The sequence below is a fragment of the Onychostoma macrolepis genome, chromosome 04, assembly GCF_012432095.1.
Source record: "Onychostoma macrolepis isolate SWU-2019 chromosome 04, ASM1243209v1, whole genome shotgun sequence".
NCBI lineage: Eukaryota > Metazoa > Chordata > Actinopteri > Cypriniformes > Cyprinidae > Onychostoma > Onychostoma macrolepis.
In genome coordinates this window covers 7276441-7293230 of record NC_081158.1, presented here as the reverse complement: position 1 = coordinate 7293230, position 16790 = coordinate 7276441, and the positions used below count along the sequence as shown (strand labels likewise).

General features: G+C 36.3%; 1 protein-coding gene across 3 annotated transcripts in view; it reads right to left on the bottom strand.

Annotated features, from left to right (window-relative positions):
• LOC131538709 (NACHT, LRR and PYD domains-containing protein 3-like) overlaps positions 1 to 16790 on the bottom strand; it is a 54117-nt gene that overhangs the window by 23167 nt on the left and 14160 nt on the right. For all 3 annotated transcript variants that reach the window (XM_058772759.1, XM_058772760.1, XM_058772757.1), the window contains exons 3-7: positions 16622 to 16690; positions 13607 to 15386; positions 13253 to 13426; positions 2885 to 3058; positions 2597 to 2770 (exon numbers count right to left, since the gene is read on the bottom strand). In XM_058772759.1, coding sequence (XP_058628742.1) covers positions 2597 to 2770; positions 2885 to 3058; positions 13253 to 13426; positions 13607 to 15386; positions 16622 to 16690 — 2371 coding nt within the window. The remainder of the gene's footprint in view (positions 1 to 2596; positions 2771 to 2884; positions 3059 to 13252; positions 13427 to 13606; positions 15387 to 16621; positions 16691 to 16790) is intronic.

Below are 16790 nucleotides of genomic sequence, written 5' to 3'. Positions count from 1 at the left end.
TATTCTTATTCTTTAATAAAAAAAAAAAAAAAAAAAAAAAGGTGAAATCGTAATCCATGACCCCTTTAAAATTACTGTTAAATTCATGCTAATATTGGGCCATCTCACCATTGGCTGTTGTGCCAGTGCATTTGCATACACTTACATAGTTTATATAGTGGAGTGGTGCTACGTAATCCACAGCAGAGTATTACATCTCCCACTGTTGGTGAGTTGCACAGTGTTTGCTCAATTATAAAAAGTAAGTTAGGTTAGGTTTGGTAGACACAAACTTGATGTACAAGTTACACAAAAATAAATGTGATGCATTTGTTGTCCTTCTGAGCTTGTCAGTCGGGTCAAATGTGTAATATTCATAGTGACAGAACAGACTATGAATATGTGTAATTAGCATGTTTGTGTACTGAAAATCTTTTTATTTCATTTTAAAGATGACCAAGCAATGCACTGGAGAGGTAGAAGCATAGAAACATGATATTCACACAAGCCTCATTCATACTTATGTGCTCAATATTAGGATGCCCTCAGACCTCAGCATTAATTCTCAGTCATTTGACTGCTCAGACTTTGTTCAAGCATCCCTTCTAGCTGCAATGACCAATAATATTTTTCAACTTCTGGATAATGATTTGAGTCATTTTTGTGCTTAACTCCACTCATTGAGAGCAGCATATTTAAATGTGTGCAAACTAAAAACATTGTTTACTTCACTTCAGCCCAGGACCGTAACCACCATAGCCACTGAGCAGCACACATCCTCACCAATATTCAGATATGGACAAATTATCCAACAATATTTGATATTCTTCATTCTGCTCTGCTGCACTCCATTACGCATCAACAAGTTTGTTGTTCTGATGCCAAAAAGTTTTTAGGCCTCGGCAGTCTAACATTTCTCTTCAAAGTTGAAATTATTGTGATGGCCAATCAAATCAAAAAGGCGGCACTTTTTTGTTTACAGAAACAGCAAACAGCAAAGTAATATCAGTAATATCCAGTGACACAAACTGTTCCGCTGCTTCTAAAAGAGTAATTGGCCAAAGTTATTAGGCAAACATTTAAGAGTGAATGTGCACATATTTAAAAAATAAATAAATAAATAATATATATATATATATATATATATATATATATATATATATATATATATATATACACACACACATATACACACATATATATATATATATATATATATATATATATATATATATATATATATTATTTACAAATAGTTCAAATATATTACATATACAGTATATATTTACAGTAAAATTGCTAATATTTACTAATATTAATGGCTTTCTTAATATCTTTGCTTTCAATCTTTAAAAATAGAGCTTTTATTATTCCATAATGTATATAAAAATATAAAATAATTTATATATCAGAAAACCATGAACAACCTTAAAGCTTCTTGATGCTTCAACAGATTTATAAACAGTCATCATTACAAATTTATTAAGATGTTTGGTGCATTTTTAATTTTCAAATCCACAGTGCTAGCAGAGATGAACTCATGTGAGCAATATTTACTGCAAACTGAATTGCTCTGATTCTTGGGTTTCTTATGTTTCAGTGAATACAGTGTCATGCCTGTTTCACACATACTTCATCTGCAGTGTGTATGCAGTCTGTGTGTTATGTATGCTGTGCAGAAGCAGCACGGAATAATTGTGCTTTCACACAGGATGCGTTTGCAGTGCGCAGCTGTTTGCCACAAACACAACATTTGGATTTGAAATTGAATTAATGGATAAATGTTGTTACTGAAAATAGTTCTTCAGCATTGTGATTCTCTTTTTACACAGTACAGAAATACAAACTTTCATTGCTTTATTCACGTTTAAACGCAATAAATATAAGCAATGTTTTATTCAATGAGTTTTTCAATGAGCATTTATACATAAAGTTGCTCAAGCAAGTGGCAAAACATTTAAACAAAGCCCACAGTCTACTTACCTTATGTTTAAAAGTATTAGGCTATCAAAAACAGTGAATTTAAAACTTACCACTGACACAAACAGTCACACCCTCTTGCCTTTTGTTTTGCATTTAAATCTTTGATAAAAACAATTTTACGGTTCATAAATAACTTTTGTACCTCCACGAAAGCCAGTAGGCTTTAATTATATGCATTTAGGTGTAATTTATATTTTCGCGTCAATCTATGTTCATATTTTACCGCAAAAAATTTGGTCACTTTAATTCATTACATGCGGCACAGCAAAAATAGACTTGGTGTGGAAACGCTGCACTGCTGCAGGTGCACTGCTCCTGGAACTCACTGCCGGATCGCAACCGCATGCAGTGTGAAAGCCCTAATCCATCAACATGGTTGCGGAGAAAAACACACACTGCATAAGCACTGCAAATGGAGTATGTATGAAACAGGCGTCACACTTCACTCCTATATCGAATATGCATATAATCGTACATTTCTATAATTACATTACAAACTTTGCAATCTGATAATCACACTAAGCCCTGTGACATTCTCAAAACCATGCATTGTTGGAATTTATAAGAAGTTACCTGCCACCTGGCCATTTATTGTGGTAGTATTTTGTTAATTATTTTATGGAAAACCATTTACCTCAGAATCTCCAGCTGACAGTTTTGATTCTTCAGTCCATCAGAAAGAATCTTCACTCCTGAATCTTGCAGGTCATTGTTACTCAGGTCCAGCTCTCTCAGGACAGAGTTTGAGGATTGTAAAACTGATGACAAACTCTCACAAGAATGAGAAGTGAGATTACATATGGAAAATCTGAACAAGAAGAACACAGTAATTACATACAGAATAAATTTTTACAGTGTATGTTTTTTGTAATTAACTTCCAAAAGAATTCAAAAGAATTAACCAAGTATTTGAAACTCAAACCTCAGTATCTTCAGCTGACAGTTTAGACTCCTTAGTCCTTCAGAAAGAAGCTTCACTCCAGAATCCTGCAGGTCATTGTTACTCAGATCCAGCTCTCTCAGGACAGAGTTTGAGGATTGTAGAGCTGAAGATAAACTTTCACAGGACCGACCAGTAAGATGACACCCACACAGCCTGTGTAAAGAACAAAAAAAGTGATATTAATGTGAATTTAACCATTTATATAGTTTATAATCTGCAGTGTATGTTTGTGATAAATAGTGCAATTAGACTTTATTGGTAACACATGGGAGTTATATAGAAGTCATGATTACGAGCTTGTCGTATTCAAGTGCTTTAATGTTGGAAAGAATAAAATGTAGCATCCCATTGGTTGACAATCATATAAACATTCACCGCACTATACATGCAGTTTGCTGACAATTCTGGAATTTCGCTCAAATATTTTTTCACTGCTTATAAAACATACAATTTGCTTCAAATGATCGTTCATATCTAGCCTATAAATACACTACTTTAGCGACAAGACAAAAGGATAGTTGTTGTGAGAACAGCATTGACAGCAGCAATGATTGTCACCTCCACCATGTTTAAAGTTTATGACCAGCCCAACTCGGAAACTCAGGTATTAAAATTATTTCCAAATTTCCCAGTAGTAAATACGACTTGAGAGGGCGTTCACGTCCAATTTCCGATTGGGAAACTCATATTTACAATAATTCCGATAGCACGTGAAGGTAGCATAAATGACTGCGAAAAACAACCACACACCTCCTCAGCACCGAATCTGTGAAAGGCTCGTGAAGATGAAAAACAATTAGAGTATGGTAGGTTAAATTTCATTTTGAACATTTTTATTGCTTTATGCGTTGTATTCTGGTGTTATTTGCAAGATATAAAGCCAGGTTTAAGTTTCTGTAAGAATATTTCAGTTTCACGAGTCGAGTTGTATTAAGTTGTCTTTTCCTCAGGGTACGTTAAAATACATGTATACGCTTTTCTTCATCGTCTTGTATGAATTATTTTAATGTTTCTTGCTCACTTTCCCGGTAAAGTTGTGCTAACCAGTACTTTCCTCCCACAGCGCACTGGCAAGACCAGCGGGGAGACTCGTGAAGAAGAAAAGCAGTAAGAGTTCATTAAATTGTTAGGTCAACTTTCAAAACGCATGTAATCGCCTTATTTGTTTTATATCCATGTTAACTGTAAGGTATAAATACGTTTGAGTTAATAAATGTATGTAAAAACATCGGGTGGACTATAATTGTGTCATTTTGTGCTGTCAATGCCTCAGAGATGATGTGCGTTGTGCAGGTGTGGCAACTAGTTGAATTGTGTTAATTGGGTTTCTAGCTTTAGTAATAGCATTCATTCTTGCTACATAAGATACCTGTCTGTGATACAGTGCCCTGTTTTACTGCATTTCTGTGTAATATTTATGGTGTCTATAGCCGTGGCATCATAATGATGGTATTAAGAGGTGGATTAATTCATGTAGGACGCCACTGAAGGCCTAGGTGTGAAATGCACTGCCACACTTTGGGTCTGTTACAAGACACATGAGCCCTCGTCTAATTTATCATGTCAGAATTAAAACCCTATTTTAGAACAATTCCACTCAGTCAGGTGTGCCAAAACTCTTATTTATAAACGTCAATACCAATGCCAAATAAATAAAAAAATTCCGGTAACACTTTACAATAAGGTTCATTAGTTAAACATTAGTTAATGTATTAACTAACATGAACTAACCATGAGCAATACATTTGTTACTGTATTTACTAATCTTCGCTAACGTTAGTTAATAAAAATACAGATGTTCATTGTTAGTTCATGTTAGTTCACAGTGCATTAACTAATGTTAACAAGATTTTAATAATGTATTAGTAAATGTTGAATTTAACATTAACAAAGATTAATAAATGCTGTATAAGTGCAGTTTATTATTAGTTAATGTTAACTAATGTAGTTAACTAATGAACCTTATTGTAAAGTGTTTACCAAAATTCCTTTCTAAAACTGTGGCTGTAATATTTTTGGGGGGATTTTTGTGTGGGTCATGATGTTGCTCTGAATAATTTTTTACCTTTCTTTTGGTTGAAAATTATTTAATGACATTTTAGACCAAAATTGCGAGTGAAGTAAGCGACTATCCAAAATCTGGTGAATATGGAAACATTTGGATTTGTGCTGAATGAAAGAGGGCTTCAGTTTCACTCTAAATTAACATTTATATAGCCTGAATACTGTTATCTTTAGACAATTTGAGTAGTGAGGAGAAATATAGCCTATAACTGTTTTTAAAGTTAAATATTATTTCTAAATGCAAAATGCGACATACAGGTGCATCTCAATAAATTAGAATGTCGTGGAAAAGTTCATTTATTTCAGTAATTCAACTCAAATTGTGAAACTTGTGTATTAAATAAATTCAGTGCACACAGGCTGAAGTAGTTTAAGTCTTTGGTTCTTTTAATTGTGATGATTTTGGCTCACATTTAACAAAAACCCAACAAATTAGAATACTTCATAAGACCAATAAAAAAAAAAAAAAACATTTTTAGTGAATTGTTGGCCTTCTCAATACTTGGTAGGGGCTCCTTTTGCTTTAATTACTGCCTCAATTCGGCGTGGCATGGAGGTGATCAGTCTGTAGCACTGCAGAGGTGGTATGGAAGACCAGGTTTTTTTGACAATGGCCTTCAGCTCATCTGCATTTTTTGGTCTCTTGTTTCTCATTTTCCTCTTGACAATACCCCATAGATTCTCTATGGGGTTCAGGTCTGGTGAGTTTCCTGGCCAGTCAAGCACACCAACACCATGGTCATTTAACCAACTTTTGGTGCTTTTGGCAGTGTGGGCAGGTGCCAAATCCTGCTGGAAAATGAAATCAGCATCTTCAAAAAGCTGGTCAGCAGAAGGAAGCATGAAGTTCTCCAAAATGTCTTGGTAAACGGGTGCAGTGACTTTGGTTTTCAAAAAACACAATGGACCAACACCAGCAGATGACATTGCACCCCAAATCATCACAGACTGTGGAAACTTAACACTGGACTTCAAGCAACTTGGGCTATGAGCTTCTCCACCCTTCCTCCAGACTCTAGGACCTTGGTTTCCAAATGAAATACAAAACTTGCTCTCATCTGAAAAGAGGACTTTGGACCACTGGGCAACAGTCCAGTTCTTCTTCTCCTTAGCCCAGGTAAGACGCCTCTGACGTTGTCTGTGGTTCAGGAGAGGACAACTGTAGCCAAATTCCTTGACACGTCTGTGTGTGGTGGCTCTTGATGCCTTGACCCCAGCCTCAGTCCATTCCTTGTGAAGTTCAACCAAATTCTTGAATAAATTTTGCTTGACAATCCTCATAAGGCTGCGGTTCTCTCGGTTGGTTGTGCATCTTTTTCTTCAAAACTTTTTCCTTCCACTCAACTTTCTGTTAACATGCTTGGATACAGCACTCTGTGAACAGCCAGCTTCTTTGGCAATGAATGGTTGTGGCTTACCCTCCTTGTGAAGGGTGTCAATGATTTTCTTCTGGACAGCTGTCAGATCAGCAGTCTTCCCCATGACTGTGCAGCCTAGTGAACCAAACTGAGAGACCATTTTGAAGGCTCAGGAAACCTTTGCAGGTGTTTTGAGTTGATTAGCTGATTGGCATGTCACCATATTCTAATTTGTTGAGATAGCGAATTGGTGGGTTTTTGTTAAATGTGAGCCAAAATCAATCACAATTAAAGGAACCAAAGACTTAAGCTACTTCAGTCTGTGTGCATTGAATTTATTTAATACACGAGTTTCACAATATGAGTTGAATTACTGAAATAAATTAACTTTTCCAAGACATTCTAATTTATTGAGATGCACCTGTATGTGTGACTTATCTTTTTTTTCCTCCTAAAATCGCAATTTTATAGTAGCGTATTTTTGCAGCAAACATAACTTATAAATATAAATATATAACTTGAAGAAACACTTTAATTTCTTTAAACCATTGACAGTTTTCCTTTCATTTGGCCAAAATTTAATAAAACATTATGCTTTACTGGCTACGACTAGACGGCAAATACTGTAGTTAAACTCCCAGACAAGATCTACAATGGCATTTTAGTGCCACGTAAAATTAAAAAAATTGAATAAAGTAAAAAAAAGAAATAAGATTACAAGATTAAAGTCATAATATTTTGAGAATAAAATCAAAATGACAAGAATAGAGTCGTAGCCCTATTGTTGAGCATAAAGTCGTAGCAATATGAGATTAAAGTAGTGCTGGGCATAGATTAATCTAGATTAATCTCATCCAAAATAAAAGTTTTTGTGTACATAATATATGTGTGTGTATTGTGTATATTTATTATGTATATATGAATACACACCCATGTATGTATATATTTAAGAAAAATGTGTTGTGTTTATATATTAAATATATTTATATATAATATAAATTATATTAATATAAATATATACATGTAAATACATGTAAATATTTTCAAAATATATGCTGTATGTGTGTGTCTTTATATACACATAATAAATATTCACAGTACACACAGATATATTATATAAACGAAAACTTTTATTTTGGATGAGATTAATCTAGATTAATCTATGCCCAGCACTAGATTAAAGTCATAATATTTTGAGAATAAAGGTGTAGGTGTAAAGGTGCATTATGTACAACGGCATTTTAGTACCACATTAAAAGAAAAATCGAAAATAATATTTTTGGGGAAAAAAATAAAAATATCGAGAATAAAGTTGTATCAATATGAGGATAAAGTCTAAATATTTTGAGAATAAAGTCAAAATTACAAGAATTAAGTCGTTGCAATTAGAAATTAAAGTTATAATATTTTGAGAGTATTGCACATGCAAATGGCCCAGATTGGGAGTACCGGGAGAAATTCTTGTGGCCTGGCAACTGATTTGAATGAATGTTGGATTATTAGCAGAAATCATAGCATGTGTCATATACTCGCAGCAGGGACAGTATGCTTGAAAATTTCCCATCTTCGAATGCACTATTATTTGTTGTGTGCGTGCCCCCCAATAATAGCAATAAGCTTTGTGCTTTTCAAAAAAAAAAAAAAAAAAGAACAATACAATTAACTGAAAAGAATGTTGAATTACATGCGGATTTAACTGAGGCGAATACAGTGATATGTGTCATATTAAAGAGCATGAAAAACACACTGTAAAAAAAAAAAATGGCATGAGCCATCTTCTTAAATTATGGTAACAATATTACACATAATATTTTTGAGTAGTTTTTAAGGCTTGATTTTTTTTTTAAAGGAATCTACCTGAATAAATCATGTAAAATCTCCTAAATTATTTAATCTATGACACAACGAATTTAATATTATTAGTGAAATGTGCTCATTTATTTTAAGTTGATTCTCAAAAGTCTTTGATTTTGAGTAAACCGTGTTTGTATTTGACCGAGTTATTTTGTACAATTAAAAGATTTGCTAAATACTACAAAATACTGCACTATAATTGTAGCACACATTGTTTTTATTTTGCTACAAAACTGACAGAATTTGAAAGAATTTATATTAAAAGTACCAAAAATACAAATCAGTCACCAGTTGCTCCAACTCTTTAACTTATGTTAGCCCAGGGTTCTTCAAATCTTATCCTGGAGGTCCAATGCACTGCAGAGTTTAGCTCCAACCCTGATCAAACTCACCTGTCTGTGATTTTCTACTGATCCTGAAGACATTGATTATCATGTTCAGGTGTGTTTGATTAGGGTTACAGCTAAACTCTGCTGGAAAGTGGATCTCGAGGTCCAGATTTGAGGAGCCCTGTGTTAGCCTATACTGTTGTCTTTTCTAAAGTAAATAACGTTATTTGACTATTGTAGCATTTGGAGTGGACTAATCAGACACACATTTATTCATTATATTTAATGAATAATCCAGCAAACCCTCTCACTCAACAAGCAAACTGTGAGGGTCTATGGACCCTTCCCCCGAAAGAGCAGCCTAAAGGGCTCAAATTACCAGGGAAACCAAAACCTCCCCAATATTTCCAGCCTCCCGCTTGGAAATTCAGCCTTTCTCATTGGTCAAGCCATCCTGAGAGGTGAGACTCTTCCCTGAGTTTAAAGGGCTCACACACAGGTCCGCCTCTCTCTTCTGTTAAATCTTCTGATTGCTGCCCGTGTGGAGCGACTCACGGAGCGCCTGAGCTGATGCGGGCATGCCCGACAGGCCCCAACATATAGAGCCGTGTGCGATCTCCCTAGCCTGGAGAGATGGCGCTTGACCACAAACATTCAAACTAATAGCACTGGAGTTCATCCTCACTCAACCCTGGAATTCACCATCATGGAAATGCCCTCTCCCCGCTCCCAGCAGTCTCTGCATCTTCACCTCTGGATTGTGGCCTGCAGTTCCACTGCAGCCCACAGGGCCAGCAGGCCCCATTTTACACCCAGCCATGTGCTTACTTAGGAGAGATGACTCTCTCAACCACAACAGAGTCAAGAACAACCTCAGAGTTTCAAGAGATTGCAACTTCGGCCATTGAATGGAACCATCCAGACCCTCTTCAGAGGCTTCACGAGACTCTCGTTCCACAGCTAAGTCAAATGCAAGTATCCTTTCACCACACAGAGGTTTGTTGTAAGCTATCGTATACTGTGCTTTGAATTAGAGACTGATGGTCCTTTCAGATGGTCAACTCGGCCTCATTCCCCCTGTTAATAAAACTTTGTGCACAATACATATGAGTAGCTGTTTCTGATTCCCTGCTTGCAACAAAGTCAATTTAACAATTTTGATCTTGATACATGCTCTGAGTAGTACTGTACCTTAAAAAGGGTATTTCTCTTACACCGGGAATTAAGATTTCCTTGATTTCATAAATAATCAATACTGAGTGTTCGCTAGACGACCTGGTCAATTGATTGTACTGTAAATTCTACTTTATCAAGCTAATTCTATTAACTTATCTGAATATTAGTATTAATATTCCCCTTTGAGCTAATTTGCTACACTATTCACAAGCTGTTTATTCACTGTATAATAAATGATTGGAAATAACATAACTTTTTTTAATTGCAAAAATAAATTAATTGATTTCAAAATGTGCAGTGCGAGTAAATCTCTTTAAATCTTTTTTTAATTTTTTTTGTAGTTCACCGCGCACCCACAAATTTGTTGTTTGTTCTGCTGACATACTTTTCAACTCGTAAGAAAACATTGAATTGAAGTAGAGCTGTATTCCAGTGGACAGTACAACTAGGTGCAAGAATGAAAGACCCAATAGTTTGGTCACTTTTTAACTCGCAAGCAAATTTTAGACATGCAAACAATGACAGCAGAGCGTGATGAAAACTGCACCGAGAAAATCAAATATTTACTCGCACTCAAAAGGGGTTTGAAATCAGTTACTAAATTTTGTAATTAAAACAGCTTTGAGAAGACATTTTAATGGCAATCTTTTATTTTTAAATACAATATAATTATCATTGGTCTCAATCACCGTTTGTTTGATTTAGTGATAAAGACAAAAAATCTATCGCAACACTGTTGCGGAGATTATTCGTTCCGGTCAAATCACAAAACAAAATGCACACAAACATGTCTAACCCATGATTAAAACCTTCATCTACGATCAGTTAATGGAGTAAAATGGCAGCATAATTTATTTAGTTGCTGTCCAGCAGACACACAGAGCGGGCATGAGAAGAGAGGCGTGGCCGCGATCACCAGCGCTCACCTCATCATAACCGCTTGTCAATAAATGTTGAACACATTCTTCTATTCTTTGTCCGACACCGAGGTGCACCTAAATTAGTGATGGATCCATATCAAATATTTACGGCCACTACGACGAAACTATCACATTAAACAGGAATTGTAAGTCGACAAATTAAACACTCTTAGGCTAATGATACATAGGGCAACTTATTGAGCAATATTGCTGGGCAACTTTTTTGAGCAATGTTGCTTGGGCACTTTTCCATTGAGAATGGATCTGGATACTTTAGATCAGTTGTGGGCCCTGTGTCTCACCTGGTTGTCCGTTGGTTAAGACATAGTCAAAAGACAATGTTTGGGCCCCCCAACCCCCTACAACTTAGGTTTCACAACCCTTGAAATTTATGAGAGTGGGGTCGGTTGTGTGCATTGTAAACCGGCAACCTTCCACCTCCCCCACCCTATGAATAAAGGTGAGAATAGGAGGGTTTAGAATTGGATGCATTTAAGTAGGCCGAAATGCCCAGCAGACAAGTGATATGCATATTCATACTTGATTAAAAAAATAACTTTTCATCATGCAGACTTTTTTATTGTAAATGTAGGCTTTAGGCCTGCTTAAAGGATTCAAAAATAAATGACAAGACGTATTTTTAAGCATTGCGAGAATTTTATTTGTAATATCCACTAACATAACCATGCTGCAGTAATGCGCAGGCTCCTCTTACACCACTGGTCAGTTATTATTAAACATAATTATATATTAAAAAATATATGTGACCCTGGAGCACAAAACCAGTCATAAGTAGCATGGGTATATTTGTAGCAATAGTAAAAAAGTAATTGTATGTGTAGCAAATTAGCTCAAAGGGGGAATATTAATAATTAATCATAACTCATTATAATTAATTATAATATTTGGATAAGTTAATAGAATTAGCTTGATAAAGCAGTATTTACAGTACAATCAATTGACCAGGTTGTCTAGCGAACGCTCAGTATTGATTTATGAATTCAAAGAAATCTTAATTTCCAAGGTAAGAGAAATACCCTTTTTACGGTACAGTACTACTCAGAGCATGTAACAAGATCAAAATCGTTAAATTGACTTTGTTGCAAGCAGGGAATCAGAAACAAATACTCATATGTATTGTGCACAAAGTTTTATTAACTAAATCACAAACACATAACTAGTCTAAACAAACACACATGCGCACACACACACACAAATCACGCATACGTGGTACATGGGAAGGGTAAGTGAGACTGGATGAATGAAACCGGACAGAAACAGGGGGAAGTAGGTCGAGTTGACCATCTGAAAGAAGCATCGGTCTCTAATTCAAAGCACAGTATACGATAGCTTACAACAAACCTCTGTGTGGTGAAAGGAACGATACTTGCATTTGACTTGGCTGTGGAACAAGAGTCTCATGAAGCTTCTGAAGAGTGTCTGGATGGTTCCATTCGATGGTCGAAGTTACAATCTCTTGAAACTCTGAGGTTGTTCTTGACTCTGTTGTGGTTGAGAGAGTCCTCTCTCCTAAGTAAGCACATGGCGGGGTGTAAAATGGGGCCTGCTGCAGGCCAAGCCTCAGTCTGCTCGTCGCTGTGGGCGCCCTCCTGCATCCTCTAGAGCTGCTCCGCCCCGTGCTGAAGCAACATCTAGGATGGCACGTCGAGCCTCTCGCAGGAGAGCGCCCCCCGTGTCCCAGCCGGCCCCAAAATCGAGAAGCCATTGTAAAGTGTTTTTAATGTAGTACTTTTGTTGTACTTAAGTAAATATTTGAATTACTTTGATATTACTTTTACTTGAGTAAATGAAAGAAAGTAATAGATTTCTAATATAATTAAGTATTAAATTATATTTGATATGAAACGTAGTGCAGTAAAAAGTACAATATTATGCTTTGAAATGATGTGAAGTAAAGTTTTCTAAAGAAAAACACTCCAATAAACTACAGATACTTTTTAAGTACTTTTTAAAGTAGAGCAAAAATACTTTACTTCTGTCCACCTCTGCCAAACAATAAAATAAAAGCAGAAAATCACTTACTGCCCTGGAGTGAATCACGTCTATAGCTTTAATAAGAAGACATTTATTACTTGAATGCTGCTTTTAAATGCTCCAACATGAAGATAAACATGGCAGAATCACTCAGGGTGGGGTCTCTGCCAATATGCCAGTGTCTGTCAACAGTTGTGGGTTGGGCTTGTAAAATGTGACGTCACATTTTACAGATTCTGTGTTTGGCTTGCTCTGAGACACTGCTTATGATTTATGAGGATTTAAAAAAAAAAAAAAAGGAGCGGGTGAATTTTTATCATTATAGGGTGGTTGTGTACACACACTGCCAATACACATTTATGTTCACACAACATGTAAAAGTGATTTTTTTCATAATGGGTGCCCTTTAAGTGAGGGTCATTTTGTAGGATTTTTTTACCCAAGCAAAGTTAACACCTTGACACCTTGTACTTCTGGAGACTCCAGAGTGAAATATTATGAACTGTAATGTAACAGACTACTGCTAGCAAGTGGCTAACCATGTCCCATTGGCTCCATAGAATGTGTTATTCATTTTCCGTGTCTTTATGAATACAGATTCATGCTTAGGGCACACCCCTAATAGTGATTCAGTTAATGTGATTGGCAAACCTCAGTATGTTCAGTCGACAGTGTGGACTCTTCACTCCATCATAAATCAGCTTCACTCCTGAATCCTGCAGGTCATTGCTACTCAGGTCCAGCTCTGTCAGATGGGAGTTTGACAGTTGTAGAGCTGAAGACACAGTTTCACAGCATGTTTCATCAAGACCACAGCCATCAAATCTAACAAAACAGAACGTTTAGTCAGATTATTTTTCTGATGTTTGTTTTTTTCTGCGATAACTTGTACCCTTTAATTTAAAATCAAGGCAGGAAAATGTTTTTCATAGAATTTTGACATTTAATTATTTTGTGACATAGAACAAAACGTTTGATTGAACAGCAGTCCGTTAAATTACTCACAGTGCTTTTCTGCAGCATCTCAAAGCTGGGATGAGTCTCTTGAAATTTGAAGATGATGAGGTGAATCTCTTTGGGTTGAAGTCATCCAGCACCTTCTCTGACATCAGCAGTATGTAGGTCAGCACTGTGCACATTGAAGATGAGAGATCTCTTACTGGATGTGCATCTGAATTGAGGTAGCTCTTTATTTCCTCATATAATGAATGATCTTTGAGCTCAAGTAAGCAGTAAAATAGGTTGACTGAAGTTTCATCTGAGATGTCCTCTTTTTGTAATTCTTTAATGTGTGCACTTAATTTCTTGATGCTCACACTTGTATCTTTAGTGTGTGTGATCAGGCCTTTAAGCAGATTTTGACTGGATTCCAGTGAAATTCCCATCAGAAACCGCAGAAACAGGTCCAGATGTCCTCTCTTACTCTGCATTGCTTTATCAATGGCCCTCTTTGTTAAGTCATGAAATTTTTGTCTGGCTGTAGTTTGTGAATCTTCAAAGAAAAACTGAAGCTCTCGATTGTTCTTGTTCAGGTAACAGAGGAACACATGCACTGCAGCGAGGAACTCTTGAACACTCAGATGCACAAAGCAGAAGACCTTTGTCTCATAAAGTCCATTTTCCTTCTTAAAGATCTCAGCAATCATTCCTGTGAACTCAGTGCCTTTACTCACTTCAATACCACATTCTTTCAGATCTTCCTCATAGAACACAATTCTTTCCTTCTTTAGCTGTTCAAATGCTAGCTTGGCTAATTTCAGAATCATTTTTCTATTTGAATGTAAGAGCTTTGCACATTGTCTTTGTTCTTTTCCATCGTACTTCTGGCTCTTCATGTTCATCTGTATCAGCAAGAAGTGAGTGTACATTTCAGTCAGTGTTGTGCTGATGTTCTCTGCATTGTTCCCAATGAGAATATCTTGAAGTACTGTGGCCGTGATCCAGCAGAACACAGGAATGTGACACATGATGTAGAGACTACGAGACGTTTTAATGTGTGAGATGATTTTAGAGGCCATACTCGGATCTTTGATTCTCTTTCTGAAGTACTGCTCTTTCTGTTCATCAGTGAATCCTCGCACCTCTGTGAACAAACCCACATACCGACGAGGGATCTGATTGGCCGCTGCTGGTCGTGATGTCACCCAGACGAGAGCTGATAGAAGCAGAGTCCCTTTGACCAGATTTGTAAACAGTACATCCACAGATGCTCTTTCCTCAACAGTGATCAGTGTTTCACTGCTAAAGTTCAATGGCAATTGACTCTCATCAAGTCCATCAAATATAAATACTAGCTTATATTCCTCATATAGCTTTGATTTCTCCAGGTTCTTCAATTCAGGATAAAATTTCAGCAGAAACTCATGGAGATTGACCTCTCTGTCTTTAATCATGTTGATCTCTCTGAATGGAAGCAGGAACACACAGTTTATATCCTGATTGGTGTTTCCTTCTGCCCAGTCCAGGATGAACTTGTGCACAGAGACAGTTTTTCCAATGCCAGCGACTCCCTTGGTCAGCACAATCTTCTCTTCATTATTTTTCCTCAGTTCAGTAAATATATCATTGCATTTGATTGGTTTGTCCTGTGTTTTTCTTTTCTTGAAAGCATCATCAATCTGTTGAATCTCATGTTCCTGATTGACATCTTTCATATCTCCCTCTGTGATGAACAGTTTTGTGTAAACAGCCTTGAGATCTGTGTCATTTTCTTGGTTGCCCTCAAAAATATATTTTGCTTTCTTCTTCATGTTGTTTTTGTGAGTTTTCAAGAAGTTTTGCAGCTCTATAATTAAAAACAAATAAATAAGATTGACAAAAAAGCATTAAACAAAATTGACAAATACTTTTTCATATCGACATGATCATTATAAATAACTGATGCAGACTGATTCGGTTCATACTGCTGAAAACAGCACAATACATCCCTAACAACTTGGTTTCAATTTTACAATTTCTGAATGTTTTTTATGTTCTTGCCAGATTGATTCAGACCATCTTTAGGCCATGCTGACCAATGTTAACAAAAGCTGATGAATGGTTTCCACATAATCTAGGCTGTATTTACTACACGTTTTGACTGGCTTAAAGGGGTCATCGGATGCAAAATTCACTTTTCAAGTTGTTTGAACATAAATGTGTGTTGGAAGTGTGTGTACACATCCATCATATAATTATAAAAATCCACCCAGTGTTTTTTTTTTAAATCCCTATTTTAAAATCCCCTTTCTCAAATCAGGCTGTTCTAAGATTCCTGTCAGAATGACATAGTTCTGCACAGGCCCCTCCCACGATAGTTGATTGACAAGGCCGTCTTACCTTAGACCCACCCTGAGTGAGCTAAATGAACTGAGTGAGCTGTGAATAGTCCGACCGCCATTGTGTCAACTCCAGTGCAGGGGAAGACAAGATGTCTCAGATTAAGCGATTGAGGTGCTTTGTTGTTGGATGTAATAATGAATATAGCAATCGTCATTTACTCCTGACATCTGAGCCGCTGAAGACGCAGAGGATTAACGCTACTTTCGCTTTGAAGTGAATGCACCGATCCCCAATCTGCCTAAACGCGTCTATGTTCGCACAAATCATTCGTGATCCAGCTTTATCTACAGGGTAAAGGTGTTTTTTACGCTACCATTGAGAAATTTTAACCAAAGTATGTTATAGACTTTTAAGACCCTAAAGAATCATATCAACTTGTGCAAAATGGGCATCCGATGAGCCCTTTAAATGAACCTTTGCATATGTGATTGTAATCATGCCTTGATGATACTGAATCAGTTTGATGACAGTGCCATCTATTGGTTAACTTTAGTAATCAAATTATCATAATGTGATACAATTGTTTATTAAAGGCTTTTATACTATTGTAAACTGAGTGTCCATGGGGATACACTGTTTTATTCTATATATTTGTATAAAATCTGCTGCTGATGTGACTAGCCCTTTAATTGATGCTGCAATTATATTTTCTCTTGTTTCCATTTACAGACAGTGATTGTTATTTACACTAGATCTGACCTGAATTAGCTCCATAAGGGACAGATGTGTTCGTATTGCCGTCAGCCTGAGCCATGAGAGAAATGCTCACTGAGAAACACAAATCACACAATCACTTCAGCAAAGACGAAAGTTTATGTTAAACCATCACACTGGTAAACAATCAATCACATTACAGTCACCATGATTT